Here is a 16,590-nt window from a genome sequence, read left to right on the forward strand (position 1 = left end):
GAAATTTTCAAAAATGTTTTTTGGCTCAATGACAAAAATACAACTCTTTAATTATTAAAAAAAAAACCAAATAATTCACCTCGTCCTGCAGGAGATACACAAGTATTTTTACAATCCTCTTGCGTTTTGAAACGATTGTCATTACCCTCACAGCCACCATACCAGAAGCGTGAACATCCACCATACTCAGTGTCAAAGAACCATTTGACACTAAAGTCGCGACAGGAACCACGATCTTTGGAAAGAGAACAAGCAGCTCCAGGAACAACCGGCACAGTGCGACAGCCTTCAAAGTTTTCTCCTTGTGCTTCTTCGACTCCATCTGAGCAGCAACCATACTTGGACGCATCACAAGTGCATCCTGCGAAGTTCGGTCCTTTGGCCGGAGTCCGGTCGTCTGAGCAGCAGCCGAACTCAGTGCTTTCGCAGCCGCATCCATGGCCTCGAGGCCCTTTCGCGATAGTAACCCCATCCGGACAGCAACCGAATTGATAAGTGTAGCATGGACATCCTTCAAAGTTAGGTCCAGTTGCGGGAGTGAATTTATTGGGACAACATCCGTGGGGTGTGTATTGGCACCCACATCCTTCGTTGTTGTGTCCACGGGCTGCGGTGACATTGTCAGGACAGCAGCGGAACCGAGAGTACTCACACCCACATCCATAAAAGTCTGGTCCTCTGGCTGGAAGAATGTTGTCAGGACAGCATCCGTAAGGAGACGTTAAGCAACATCCTTCACCACCAGGTCCGTGAGCTGGAGTAAGACGATCTGGACAGCAGCCGTGAGTTGACGACTCGCAAGCCGAGTGACATCCTTCACCTCGTTCACCCAGTGCTGGAGTGACACCGTCTGCGCAGCATCCAAAGTAAGAAGCAGTACAATTTTCAGTATTGATAACTCCGCAGCCTTCAAAGTTAGCTCCAGTCGCTGAAGTTTTTCCATCAGGACAACATCCGTGCGCGGCATTGGCACAGTCTCCTTCGAAGGGTGTTGTACTTTCAAACTCTCTAGTTTCTTCTGTTGTTTCTTCACAGCCTTTTTCATTCGGTCCGGTCGCAGGTTTGATCCTATCAGGACAACAGCCAAATTCAGTAGAATTGCAACATCCCAAATTATTTTTACCATCCGCTGGAGTTTCATTATCCGGACAGCATCCAAATTCGGTCTGATTGCACGGCTTTTTGCAGCCTTCGAAATCGTTGCCTTCAGCGGGAGTGACACCGTCTTGACAGCATCCAAATAGACTTTCATTGCAATGCATTGATGGACAGTCTTCGTTCTTTGGCCCAGCGGCAACTGACACCCCGTCCGGACAACAACCGAAAGTGGTCTCAGCACAAGTTTGTGGAGTTGGGCAGCCTTTTCCAAACGGTCCTTGAGCCGGCGTAATTCCGTCATAGCAGCAGTTGAACTCAGAAGTTCTGCAGGACTTCTTCTTCTTCCTCTTAACTTTACATTTTCTGAGTTTGTGCTCTTTGGATATCGCTGCGTCTACTGGACTTATCGTTGTAAACAAGTCCAATATGTCTGATTTTCCAGTCATGTCAGTTTCTTCTTCATCAGTTGATGTTGTGCCGGACACAGTGCTTTCTTCTGTCATACTGCTCTCAGTAGTAGCTCCGGATTCTGTTGTTTCACCAGAAACTGTCGACGCTTCTGTTTCAGTCTCAGTAGAGCCAACTGATTCAGTACTGCCAGTTAATTCTGTAGATGATTCTGATTCAGTAGTAGCTCCTGATTCAGTTGTAGCTCCTGATTCAGTTGTAGCTCCTGACTCTGTAGTACCACCAGATTCAGTTGACGCTCCTGATTCTGTAATTCCACCAGATTCAGTTGTAGCTCCTGATTCTGTAGAACCGCTAGATTCAGTTGATGCTCCTGATTCGGTTGTAGCTCCTGATTCAGTAGTACCTCCAGATTCAGTTGTCATTCCAGACTCAGTAGTATCACTAGAACCTGATGTTGACTGATCAGTGCTGCCAGATTCTGTCATTTCAGAAGACTTTGTTGATGATTCCGTCGTAGATAAGTCAGTAAAACCAGAGACTTCAGTCGTACTAACTTCAGATGAGCTTTCGGAAACACCAGTTGTATCATCTGTCGATTTTGAAGATTCTGAAGATGACTCAAGGTCTTTACGCAGGCCTTCAGAATCGCTCTCTCCGTCAACAGGCAGAATAGTGAATGGCAATTCTGACGTAGTCTCAGATCCTGAAGAACTCTGTGACGTTTCACTGACGTCAGATGTATCAGTTGAAGATACCGTTGTTTCAGTTACAGATGCGTCTGTAGAAGAAGTTGTTTGTGTTTCTTCAGAAGAAGTTGTTGGTGTTTCTTCGGAAGAAGTTGTTGGTGTTTCTTCGGAAGAAGTTGTTGGTGTTTCTTCGGAAGAAGTTGTTGGTGTTTCTTCGGAAGAAGTTGTTGGTGTTTCTTCAGAAGAAGTTGTTTCCGTTGGCTCAGTTGTTTCCGTCGGTTCAGTTGTTTCTGTCGGTTGAGATTCAGTCGACTGTGATGACTCAGTTGATTCTGTTTCTGATGACATTGTCGTCATATCTGACTCAGTACTTGCGCTTGAGTCTGATGAAGTTGAAGAATCCACTGTGGATGAACCAGACTCTGTCGTAGTAAAATCAGATGATTCTGTAGACATATCTGATACATCTACAGTAGATGCTTCTGACGAGGATTCAGATGTGCTTTCAAATATCGTTGACTTTGACGAAGCAGATGCTTCTGTACTACCAGAGGATTCTGTACTGCTAGAACTAGACTCTGAAGATTCTTCCGTGGCACCAGATGCCTCAGTAGATCCTTCTGTAACATCAGATGCTTCTGATGATCCCAAAGATTCCGTACTTGACCCATCGGTAGAGCCAGAAGATTCGGTCGCAGATTTATCTGTACTACTAGCGATATTCGAACTTGTTGAGTCAGTTGACATCGATGCTTCAGTAACATCAGAAATATCGGTAGAGCCCGAAGTTTCTTCCAATTCTTCACTAACTGAAACTCCTGTGGTTAAATCAGTTTCCATATCTGTGGTATCCTCGTCTGTGGTTGCTCCACTTCCCTCTATTGTTGAAAAGTCCCTATTTGACGAGGTGTCTGTGTAAACATTAGTAAATAGCGTGAATTCATCGTCACCACTTCCGTCACCGCTGGTGTAACCACTTTCAAAATCTGTTGGTGTCATATCTCCACGGCTATACATCCCATCGCTCATCATTGTATCTTCTAATGTTGACATACTAAAACCAGTTGACTCGAAAGGCGATATAGAACTTGATAGTTCTGTCTCTCCGGTTTCGCCTTCATCTGTTTTTAAGCTCGAGGCTAGCGTTACAAAGTCTTCATCCTCATATACTTCACATTCATCGTCATCATCATCATCTTCATTGGTCGGAATGTCATCTTTTCCTGGCTCTACGGGAATTACTTCATCTACAATCAATAATTCATTTTATAATCGTTAGTCTTTTTCAATTAATTTATTGAGATTAATGGATCACAAGTGACATATCAATTTACTATTACTACATGATAGAGTTATTAGAGATAATTGCTATATTTACCTTTACCACAAGGATGTTTATTGCATTCTTCAGAAGAAAACATTATAGAGTCTTCATCGCAATTAGCTGGTGAAGTAATCATACCGTCTTTCAAGCATATCACTTTTCGTGTCATATCACCACCTCCACATGGTTTAGAACACTTAAATAAAAAGAATAATAACAATATTTATCATTAATAATAAAAATAATAATTAATAATATACTAACTTTACTCCATGGACCAGCAAACCATTCGCCTTTGCATTCAACAATTTCTGATGTACATTCTTTCGTATCATTATAACGTTTTTCAGGTTTGCATTTTTCGTCTTCAACTTTTTTCAATGTAACATCGTTTTCAAATGTTGCGCAAAAAACTTTACGAGTTTGTACACCTTTACCGCATTTAGCCGAGCACTAAAAGATAAATTTAAAAATTAAAACTATGTACCCACTTGTATACACATCCAAATTTATTTATCTTTATTTTAATTAGGTACTTAATTTATTTACCTCACTCCACTGTGTTGTATACCATTGATATTCACAACCTTTGGTGTTCTCACAGTCGCGTGTTAACTCTGGTTTTTTATCCGGCTCACACTTGTCATCAGGATAAATAGTACCGTCTTGAGTGGCACAATGAGCAGTTCTTGTTTCTTGAGTGAGTCCGCATTTATCTTCACACTTAAAATACATTCATTATTATCATCGCTTGTTTTTCGGTACACCCTCATAAAATGTAATTAAACAAAATAAGGATAGCGATAAAAATAAGAAAAATGGAATTACTATTGAACGCAATATAATATAATATTGTAGATGTATAAATAAATAAAAAAAAAAATGAAAAAAAAACTTACTCCACTCCATTCAGAGACGACCCAATCAAGCCCAGCGCAAGGTCTTAATTCACATGGTTTTTCTTTTTCGGGGACTTCGCCCTCACATGCTGAATCATCTAATACTTCTATTTTACCTTCGTCATTTTTTTTGTAACAAGTTACTTTTCTTGTTTGTTTTCCTTCTCCACACAAATGATCACACTGTTAATTAATGAAATATTTGATTAATTAAATGAGTAGCAAATATTTGGGGGAGGATAAAATAAAAAAAAAAAAAAAAAAACAACGTCGAGTTTAGCTAAATATAATAAAAGGTTACGATATTCATTAAGCTAGATCGTTAAACGTGTAATTAAAAAAGCTTTTACGTCGAATAAATATCTGGAAACTCAATAATTATATTGACTAGAGTGTTTAAATTTAAATTTCAACGTGTAAAAAAAATTTTTATTAGTTAGTAAAATATTATTAATTTTTCTTTAATCGTTTAGCTTATTCAGGCGATATATTTATTTTTGGATTGCAATTTAATTATATACACGGTAGGATAGTTAAGAGAAGGTCACGGATCGGAGTAAGTATTATCTGATTAAAGTATTAAATAATTAAAAAATAAAACAGTAAAGTATTTACTGGTTTCCAAGGTCCTAAATGAAACGTAGGACATGTAACATTGCGATTGCATTCCTGGGTGGTCTCTTTCTTCGGTCCAAGTTTCTCAATGCACATCGAGTCGTCAACGATGCTCGGTATACCACCAACGATGATCTGCTCACACTTGATTTCTCTTGTACGTTCACCACCTTCGCCGCATTGTTTACTACAAGGCGTCCATTTGCTTTCCACCCATTCGGGTGGACATGCCTCATCGCCGCAAGACTGGGTGTCATCGGGCTCTAATTGTGGGTCGCACAAATTCTCGTCAACTGGCTCATTATTGCGCCGTCTTACACAATTAACTCGTCTTGATTTATACCCTGTTAGTTTTTATTTATATTTACATTTTTAAATGCAATATCCGTTTTTATATAAATAAATAATAAAAAAAAATAAAAAATAAAATATTTTACCTCCACCACATGTCGCACTACATTCGGAAAATTCACCCGCAGTCCACGTGTAACTGTCAGGATCAGCTTGCGGAGAGAATTTTTTAGGAATACTGTATTTATATTCAACCCCAACGTTTCGATCTTGATAGAGCAACTGAGTAAGTGAAAAGCAATAATTTAAAAGGTCCATATTTCAATGAAATATTTATTGACATCTTAATTATAAAATAGATATATTTTAAAATATATAAATACATCTGTGTAAATATTTATTAAGTGTATATCTTACACAAACGGATTTATGTACTCTAAAGATAAATATGTACATCTATATAAATATAATTTGTACTTACGACGACATAAATCGCTTCACTAGTTGGTCCCAAGGCTGTGATTGTGTCCGGCGCTGAGAAACCTTGCGGGTCTCTTGCGTAATGAAATATCGTATTGGCAAATTTAAGACTTCTGGGGAAGTCTATTTTCCAATTGCCGTTTAGATAATAATGTCCAGATGTATTACGGATGGCTGAAAGTATAATTCACTGATTAATCATTTACAGTCCAAGTTTAATTAATTTTTGTGAAATTTCGATATGATTAAAAATATAAAATTAATTTAATTGAAATTATTAATCTTCGACTGATGAAATTTTTTTAATTTTTTAAATTAATGAATAGTACAAAGTGCTGTTAATGTAGATGAATGTTTAAATTACATTGTTTTATTAATTACTAAAACTTTGTAAAGCTTAATTAAATATGTATATTAAATACAAGCTTTGACTGCATTTAAGGTATGCTTTTATATTAAAACTGGTATACTTTGATGTATTTAACTATTCATAATAGAAATCTGTTGATATTAATAATATAGTAAATTACAAAGGCATTTTAGATATAAATTTACACTCTAAATTAATCCGCTGTTAATTTCAATTTAAAATTATTTGTTAATTATTGAAACCGTGGGCTATTTAATAGAAACATATATAAGCTTTATTGAAATTTCGTTGGAGTTTATTATTTTCTGTTGATTTAAAATGATCATCAATCATGAGTTTTTATATCATACTTTAATCTTTTTATTCTGATGAAACTAATCAATAAATAATTAGTTCTTATTTAATGTCTACACGATTAACAAAAAAAAACTTGGATTTATGACTAAAATAGCATAAATAACACTTAATGCTAATCTTACCTAGATAATTATTGGAAGGTGCAATTTCCTTGATAGCAATATTAGTAGCGCCTTCGGGTATAAGTAAAATATCAATATATCCTGAAATAGACGTTAATTATATTAGCTATTTATTGCGATAAGGAAAAAACTAAATAAAAGCAAAAGGAGAGTGAATAAATAACGAAATTGAACAAGTAGTTAGACTCCGGAAGAGCGCAAAAGGTCATGGGGGTTAATTCGAGGATTGACTAACCAACTTGGACGTCATCGGTGTCGAAGAAGCCGCTGACGGTGTTGCAATCAGAGCCATCACCGCCGCATTCTCTGCAAGCGTCTTCTCGAGCATCGCTGCCCAGCATCATGTCACATCCCATTGGCTGAAATATCCAACAGAAAGTCGATATTTAATTTAGTTCATTTAACGGCTGACGAAATTGTCGATATTCTACTCCGCGTTTTTCAACACCATACTCGTTTATTTTCGACTTTCAATAGAGTCTTAAAAAAAGTAGTAAGGATTAATTAAAACAAAATCCAGTGAGTAATTATTGATTACCATGCATTTCCCTTCAACACAAACGTCGTTTTTTTCAACTTCACACGGCGTACCGTCAACCACTGCAAGCTTGTGTCTGTAGAAGAAACGTTCGCCTTTTGGCATGCAGTTAAGCTCACATTTGTTTGGCGCTCCGGTGTATGGGACCCAGCTGAAATTAAATTATTTTATTTTTTATCCCTGTAGTGTTTGTCTATGTATTTAATGGGAATGTATAGGAAAACATTTCCTTATTTTGTCTCAAATCTTTTCCGCAAAATCCTATATGCAATTTTGTATTTTATTTATACGAATACATGTGTATAAAAAAGAGTATACAGAATGCAGGATTTGCTTTACCGGATTTGTGTGCACCGATATGAATGGCTACTGTTGGAAAGTTATAATACTCACTCATAAAACACATCCTCGTATGGTACGGAGTTGAACTCGGCGCATTGCTCGGCACGAAAGTCCCCAGAATCACCTGGACATGGCTACAATTTAATAAATAATAAAGTTGTTTAAATAACTTCCATACTTTATTGCTCTAACTTATATTTTAATTTCTATTTTATTTATTTTTTATTTATTTATTTATTTACCAGGATACAAAAATACTATATAGGGGAACCTGGGGCACAAAGGCCCCCCTGGGGCACGACGGCCACCCTCAAAAATGAGGTAAAAATTTTTTTTTTCAATTTCCCTCAAGTTATGACCTCTATAATGTTTATATGATATTTTGGGCCAATATGTGATATGTGAGATAAGCCAAATCTGTCGATTAGTTTAGAAATGAGAGCAATTCAAAAATTTTCAAAAATCGCAAAAAATTTTCACTTTTACCTTATTTCCGTGCAATAACAATGGAACGCGACATCCTATCAGATTTCTGTAAATTGCATTTGAAAGCTTATTTAATAAGCTGCAATTTTTGTACTTATTTATTTCTCCAAATTAAATAGTTTAGGAATAATGGCAATTCAAAAATTTTCAAAAATCGCAAAAATTTTCACTTTCACCGTATTTTCGTGCAATTACAATTGAACGCGATATCTTATCAAAATTCTATAAATGGCATCTGAAAGCTTATTAAATAAGCTTTAATTTTTATACCTCATTATCAGTCTAGGCCAAAAATCACCTGCTTTCTCAGACAGATTTAATGAAATTTTACTTTTGCATTCGTTTTGACGTCTTTGTTGTTTAATCAAATAGAAATTTATTTTTTTTTTTCGTATGCAACCCTAGTAGTATTTTTATTATTCACCATGAAATCTACTTCCATTTCGGCTGCCGAATGGCCTTTTTATTTTTTATTAAGTTTATTTTTTATATTTAAAGACTTTAATGTCTGTGGTAGTTTATTAAAATACTTAATTGCTATATATTTAGAGTTTTTATACGAAATATTTTTATTAATCTTTGGTCATTGCAAGGGTTTGGCTCTAGCTTTACCCTTATAATTATTCTTCTTTACAAAAAGAATAATGATAACATAATGACTCTGGTATAAACTTATTTTTAATTCCCAATACCGGCGTTTTATCATCTTTATCATGTAAAAATCGGATTAATTTATTTTGAATATTCATTAGCACTTTCATTACATTTTCATAACTACCCCCCCCCCCCCTCCCCAAGCAATAATACCATACGTTACAATACTTTCAAACAATGCGTAGTAAATCAATTTTAAGACTTTTTTATTCATTACATTTTTTAGCTTGTAGAAAATAAACATGAAATATCTGGTTTTTCTTATAACTTTTTTGATATGCTTATCCCATCTCATATGACAAAAATTAGACCCAAATATTTACCAAAATATTTTATTTTATTATTATTTTTTATAAAAATATATTTGTACAGCACAGTAAATTATTATTACTAATAGTCATTTTGTAACTTTTTACTTGTTAAAAAAAATTGTAGGGAAAAAATATAAACAGCTTGCAGTAGTGTCTTTAACTCTCAAGGGAAGTTACGTGGTATCGTAAAATTGTATCAAGTTATGAAGAATATATAATAGATCGTTTTAGATTTAAACTTATTTATTATGAGATTAGGTTGGGATAAATGATAAAACAAAAAAAAAAAGAAATATTTTATAGTCGAGTAACGTCGATAAATTGACTGGGGACCTCTCGTAAGAAGGAAGAAATATATATATAAAATGTAATTCGTGTAAAATGGAAAAGAAGAGACCCTGTGGGAAATGGACAACACGTGGTATACATTGAAGATTTATGGAAGGAAAATGACATAGAAATGGCGTTAATGTCACATATGGGCTGGGATTTTTATACTTTTATCCGTCTGTGTATATCTGTTAGGCCGGAGTGTGACGTGCCAATGTAACAGAGACATTTTCTCAGATGCATACTTTCTTGTGGGAGATAAAGGTAAGCTTTAAAATATGAATCATGTGAGCTGAGAGTTACGTATGCTATTTATTTAGAAGCACATAAATATATATTTCGAAAGTTTCTGATTTTGTCTTGTGATCTGAGCTTATGTGCTCCCTGTGGAGGTTTTAAAATTTAAAAAAAATTTTTAATTACTTTACTTTAATAACTTTTTTAATTCACGACGCAGTTGATAACTAGCTTTTGGTTTTTAAAAAGTAGAGAACAAATTTTAATTAGAAAAAAGTATTTTTTATTTAATAATCATATTTAAATTAACTCTACTACATAAAATTTTTAATTGTATTTCAAAAGAATTTTATGAATTGTTTAAAATTATTAGTAGATCATCATTTATTAATTAAGATTCATGAGTTAAAAATTGATTTTTTACTTATTCAATTAATAAAAATAAGAATTTATCTCTGTGTAAAATAAAATGATGTAATTGTTTGTTTTGTATCAAGATAATTTCAGCAATATTAAAACTGATAGCTAGAATAAAAACTAACAATATTCTGAAATTCACGAGGTTTTAAATTTAACAACGGAATTGGTCTAATAGCTTCCGAAGCTGACATTTATTAAAGTTGACTTAAATCATAAGATTTATTGTGTATAAGGTTGTCACTTATATTCTTTTATTTTGCCGATAAATTTCATCAAGATAAAAAAGACATTTATGACTCTTGACAGTAACAAAAAAAAATAAACATCTAGACAAAATTCTTCTTTTACCATTCTACTAATTAGTATCAATTTCATGATACAACATTATTATTTTATTTTTTTCACAGTATTAACATAGAAAAATTTGTATGCTGAAATAAAATACATAAAATAGTTTCTCGGGGAAAACAGCAGCAAAAAGAGAAATTAATTTTTCCGTCTCTGGATATCATTTGAGTGTGTTGTAATTGGTAGTTAGACGGTGTGTATAGAAAGATGATACTAATCGCCCGAGGTTATCATTGGATCTCAAGTCACGAGAATAACAGAGATAAAAGAAAGAAAGCCACGTGGTATATAAGAGAGTACAAACTGTGCAAATGGAAGAGTATAGTAGAAACTCTTAAGTTAACTTGGATTCTTTATCAACGAGATGGCGACTAATTAATTCAAGGAAAAGTCTCAACCCAACGACAGAATAGAAGTAAGACTCTCGTCTTCGCTCCTATATTCTTTACGTGTCCAAGTTTATTTCATTTACTATATAATATATATATTACACAAATTTAACTTTAAGTACATTTCATTTATATCATAAAAATGTATATATATTTTTATAAACTCAAACTTGTAAATGAAAAGATTAATGCTGTTTATTCACTTGGTGTATTTTCAATCCACTCCCTTTTTAACTTTATGCTAATTTTTTTATTTTGTTTTACTCTAAGGGATAATTTATATTAAACAATATATAATTAAGTCTATTTTCTAGTTTCTATGGAGCATTGTTTTCTTATCAATCATCTTAATATAATGTAAAATGTTGATAAAGTTTTAATTAAAATTATTAGTTTTTTTTTGAAGTCCACTATCAAAAAAGTTTATTAATTGTCGAAAGACTATTTTAATCTTAAAATCTAAAAAATTGATTTTTTTGTTTATTTTTAGTTTAAACTTTTGAGAGTATATCCTAACAAGGATTTTTTGGAATTACAAATATTTTCAGAGATATAGTTACTATTTTATGTGGACATAATATCTCAAGTATTACTGAACTGATTTAAATTAAATCAGTATGAGCCTTCTCTTAAAAAAACACCTAAAATTTATGCTTCTAAATCAGAATAACCCTTTAATGAATATTTGTTGTTACATGGTTTATATTACTAAATAAATTGTTAAATATTCATAAATTTTATATGAAAATTGAATGTGTTATTATCATAAAAAAACATAAAATTAACAAAGGTATTGACTTACTTGAATATTACATGAGAAGAATCTCTTTTTAGCTCCAGTGCATCTGTCGTATCCATTGTTGCTGTAAGATACATAAAACATAATAGTAAAAATAGGAAATATAAATTTTTATGGAGCACTTGGATATAGAAAAGTAAATAGTAAAATTTCTAATCGGGTTTCACAGATCACTGGGTTCAATATCGCGGATAACTCACCCTCACCCTGTAACCTGCTTTTTTCTTAAAGAAAAAAGGAGAAAGAGAGAAAGGGGATTCATATTTGCGAACGAATGCAAGAAATGAATGGAAAGAAATAAAGTGGGAAAATGAGCCAAAAATTTAAGCTGAAAAATGACTAATAAAGAATATCTTTTAGTTTTTCATTGAATTTTCTCTTTAATTCTTTTTCCTCTTATTTGAATCTCTGGCTTTCTGCTTCCAAATAATTCAACTCTTACGCGAGAATATCGCGGGGAGGTCGCTATACTATTAAATTTAGGTTACCGACAAAACCGGTTTCCAGTGAATTATATTTCAGCCAAACGCACGAATAGAGACGACGATTCTTTTTACCTTGTTCGCGACTAATATATTTTTTTCCATGCTCTCTTTGTTTCGAAAATTCTATGGATAACTATATAATACCCAGAACTATTAATTAAAGCTTTTTATAATATAAAACAAACTTTTTTTTCAATTTCACGTCATGAATTTTTAATTACTTCTTCTAAATATTTATTGCAAATAAAGTTGATGAAGATATTAATTAATTTTTTAACCTCTTTGACAACTAACACAATCAATTTCGTACGTCTAATTTATAGTGAAATAATTACCCCATTTAAATAGATAATATTCGATTTTTTCAATTCATAACAATAAATGTCGACCTACTGAACTTATTTGACCTTTAGATTTGTATCCTATAAGTACATGCAGCAATTAACGTTTACTAAAAATAAATTTCTGCTTAAATGTCGATAGTTAAATTTTATGTATTAATATATAACTAAAATTTTTTTTACAATTTAAAAAAGGAACATTTCTGATAGTAAAAATATGATGAATTTCATTTATTCCAAAATAATCAAAATGTATGACTAACTTTTTGTGTATGACTCATTGTTTGTTTTTTGCATTTAATAATTACATAGAAAATAATAAGTTAGTAAAATATCTTTAAATTTAGATAAAATTATTATGACATTACTGCAGTGCGTGAACGATAGAGATGATTCAACATTAATTTACTTGAGTAACCTTATATTTTGATCTTTAAACATACTTAACAGTTCGCTTTTTCGGGCGTAAAATATTTGAGGAAAATTGTTGAATAATTTCGATAAGCAAACACATTTTCTACACGGAAAGAAAAATATGGAAACTATTCCCATAATTTTATGGGAACAGTTCCCAGGCAATTATAGGAACTGTTCCCATGAATTATGGGAACTGTTCCCATAATTATAGGAAATTTTCCCAGAATTATAGGACAATTTCTCATAATGATAGGAATGGTTCCCATAATGGTATAGAAATGGTTTCTATAATTATAGGAATAATTCCTATACAATTATAGGAACCATTCCCATAATATTATAGGAAATGTTCCTATAATGATATAGTAATGGTTCCTATATCATTATGGGAACTATTCCCATAATTGTATAGGAGGGATTCCTAGAATATTATTGAAATCATTCCTATACCATTATGGGAATCATTCTTAAAATAAAATAAAGATTAAATCTTCGTGCGGAGTGAGTTCGAAAAATTTCCTATAATATATACACGGAAAAAAAAAAATTGGGCAGCCACATGATTTTCATGTTGTAGGCAATAAAAGGTAAAACAACAATAATAATTGAATAATAATAATAATAATCATAATAATAATAATCTATATTATTGAGAGAATAAGGAAAATTTTGTGGCCAGTGTATTTATGTGATAAAATGGGTTTTTGCTTGGAGTTGTGCCTTTTCAAGGTTCCATATCATTCTCACCAATAGTCAATTTATTATAATAAGAATTTAGGCTGCATTCTAAAATGCTCTGTGTCTAGATACATAATGAAGAAATGACCTTGTGTCTGGTAAGCTATTGATATTTTTGAAGATATAAGCTCGTCCCGATGTTACACTCATCAAGAGCTTTCATTTGAGTACCCACATGCATTTTTGATATATTTTTCATATATACATATATATAATATATATAAATATATAAAATATATGAAAATTTGATGTGGGTACTCAAATGAAAGTTCTTGATGAGTGTAACATCAATATGAGCTTATATCTTTAAAAATGTCAATAGTTCACAAGATACAAGGTCATTTCTCAATTATATGTTTAGAGATAGAGCATTTTCGAATGCAACCTAAATATCTATTATAAATTGACTATCATCATAAATTAACTATCGACGAGAATGATATGAAACCTTGAAAAGGCACAAATTCATGTCAAGTCCTTTGCAATGACACTAAATTTCACTAAAAAATCGATTTCATCGTGTGACTATCCAGGAGACAAAATTATTCTTCTTTACTTAATAATATAAATTATTATTATGATTATTATTTAATCATTATTGTTGTTTTAACTATTGTTGCCTGCCATATGAAAATCATGTTGCTGTCATATAAAAGTCATGTATCTTCCACAGGAATGTATCATGCGGCAGCCCCAATTTTTTTTTTTCCATGTAGGATTTAAACTTTCATATTGTGGGAACCATTCCAATACTATTATGGGGATGGTTCTCATAAATTATGGAAACCATTCCTATAATAGTATAGGAATTATTCCTATAGCATTATGGGAACCATTCCTATAATATTATAGGAATAGTTCCCATAATATTATAGGATTAGTTCCCATAATGATATAGGAATAGTTTATATAATAGTATAGGAATTATTCCTATAGCATTATGGGAACCATTCCCATAATGGTATAGGAATAGTTCCCATAATTTTCTTTCCGTGTATGTAGCAATAAAAACGAATTCTTAGATATAACAACACTTTTTTGAGACTCGTATTTTACCAATGTATATAATATTGGTTGAAAGTATTTTTTTATGAATACTTAAAATTTGTATAATTAAAAATGAGTTTTATATAAAAAAAGCACCGCTGCGATCTCGAATTTAATGTTTATCCTGATTTACCAGTCATACAAGGTTTAAATATTTAATGGCATGTAGTATACGTATAATATGCAGAACAAACTTACTCAGTGTCTAAGCATCGTCGTGTTTGATGAGCTACACCGCCACCACAAGATCTAGAGCACGAGCTAGGTGCTGACCAAGGTCCCCAAAGTCCCTCTTCAGGTTCGTCATTTTCAGCCACGAAACTGCTTGGCAAATAGCCTTCTGCATGTTGTCTCCTGTGCCTTGCATGTCGAAATTTTATATGATGCTGTAACAGATAATCAGTTGTAAAAATACAAGAATTTACATAACAGTAATATTCGCTAAAAAAATTTTAATTAAAAAAAATATGACAGGAGCAAGTATATAATATAATATAATAATAACAGAGAATTATACAGTTGAATAAAATTTTTTTTTGGCTTCATACAATGCAAAAGAGGAATCCTATACCATAGTTAAAACTTTTTCTCTACACTGCGAATAGTATTTTTAAATTAATTCCAACTTCTTCGAGGGCCGCAAATTGAATGAAATTATTTTTAAAGAAAAGATAAAGAATAAAAATAAAACCGGAGGGGATTTAGGTGTTAAATTTTTTTTTTAAGCGTAGCATGATAACTAAAACTGACTGTCGACTGTGTCGTGACTATGGAACATGCACACGATGTCATATATAACATTTCAATGGGCCAGACTGCTCTGGCACGTGTCCATAGCAGTATTCGCATATTCGTAGGCTTGTAATATTTTTTTTCTTCTTTTTTTTTTATCATCTCTCACCATTTAGGATTCCAGCACGAAGAGTTTTTGACGTGAATGTCGTGAGTAATGTCCATACTTTAGATACGAAGCTCAAATCTGAGAAATCAAAGAGGTGCAAAAAATTTAAACACTTTGACGTTTATTGTACGAGAGTCACATAATATGTCGAGTTTTCATTATTATTTTTTTGATATTTATCATTCATATGATAGATTCTTTAGAATCATCTAGACCCATTTTTATATAAATGTCAACGAATAACTTTTAGATTTTATTATCTTATGTAAATTGTTTTTTAACTCGAGAATTTACATTGAAACTGGTTTTACAAATAAAGATTTTGAATTTTTTAATTTTTCACAAAATAATTACGTGGAAAACAAAAAAAAATTGTAAATAAATTTCTATATGTATTTTAAAATACTTGAACTGCAATTCAATTTAAAAATACCAAATATGTAATATTAAACGATGGTAATTAAATGTTACATTAATTTAATTGCCGATTCGACATTGTTAAATTAATATTAAATAATTTTCGAAATTAAAATATCGAGTATTCATTAAATATTTAATGGGGTTATTAATTAAATGTAATACGCTCACGGCATTGAATTTAAGCTCTATCGAAGAGAAACTACTATATACTTACTTCTTTATCACAAAAAAATATATTTATTGCCTGAATAATTTTATTGAGTTCTTTTTTTACGAATTAGAAAGGTAAGAAAATTTTTTATATTTATTTAAAAGTCTAATGCGATAATAACCCTCAGTAGACGCAACTAACGTGGTTTATTTGATGCGCACGTGTTATAAGATGTACTTTGCTCGGAAGATGTAATTAGAGGGGAAGTAAGTTGTATGAATGGCTCACGGCAACGATCTTTCTTTTATGTATAAGGTAAGTATGTGTGCTGAATGTTATTTTTTTTAAGCTATCTGCCTTTTCGCTTTTACAAACGAGTTCACCTTAATAACATGTAATTATTATATTTTTATCTACTATAATCCTAATTTTAACAAATTTAGATTTTCAATGTCCTGATGATGTAGTTATACAATTTCTTAAAATAAATATTTTTTTTGTTTTTTTTTATTCGAGCGAGATATTTTATTAAGTCGTTTTTATTAACCCACGTTTGTTTGTATATAGTCACTTGGCGATAAAT

At 32.1% G+C, this 16,590-nt stretch overlaps 1 protein-coding gene across 7 annotated transcripts in view; it reads right to left on the reverse strand.

Annotated features, from left to right (window-relative positions):
• LOC123260897 (papilin) overlaps nt 1-16,590 on the reverse strand; it is an 80,913-nt gene that overhangs the window by 11,980 nt on the left and 52,343 nt on the right. For 6 of the 7 annotated variants that reach the window (XM_044722317.1, XM_044722308.1, XM_044722291.1 and 3 more), the window contains exons 3-16: nt 14,734-14,921; nt 11,511-11,571; nt 7,585-7,667; nt 7,192-7,342; nt 6,889-7,012; nt 6,654-6,734; nt 5,806-5,978; nt 5,471-5,606; nt 5,034-5,377; nt 4,419-4,601; nt 4,069-4,242; nt 3,784-3,972; nt 3,574-3,715; nt 80-3,442 (exon numbers count right to left, since the gene is read on the reverse strand). In XM_044722317.1, coding sequence (XP_044578252.1) covers nt 80-3,442; nt 3,574-3,715; nt 3,784-3,972; nt 4,069-4,242; nt 4,419-4,601; nt 5,034-5,377; nt 5,471-5,606; nt 5,806-5,978; nt 6,654-6,734; nt 6,889-7,012; nt 7,192-7,342; nt 7,585-7,667; nt 11,511-11,571; nt 14,734-14,921 — 5,392 coding nt within the window. The remainder of the gene's footprint in view (nt 1-79; nt 3,443-3,573; nt 3,716-3,783; nt 3,973-4,068; nt 4,243-4,418; nt 4,602-5,033; nt 5,378-5,470; nt 5,607-5,805; nt 5,979-6,653; nt 6,735-6,888; nt 7,013-7,191; nt 7,343-7,584; nt 7,668-11,510; nt 11,572-14,733; nt 14,922-16,590) is intronic. The other variant, XM_044722300.1, reaches the window with a different exon arrangement.

Source organism: Cotesia glomerata, linkage group LG1 (genome assembly GCF_020080835.1).
Source record: "Cotesia glomerata isolate CgM1 linkage group LG1, MPM_Cglom_v2.3, whole genome shotgun sequence".
Taxonomy (NCBI): Eukaryota; Metazoa; Arthropoda; class Insecta; order Hymenoptera; family Braconidae; genus Cotesia; species Cotesia glomerata.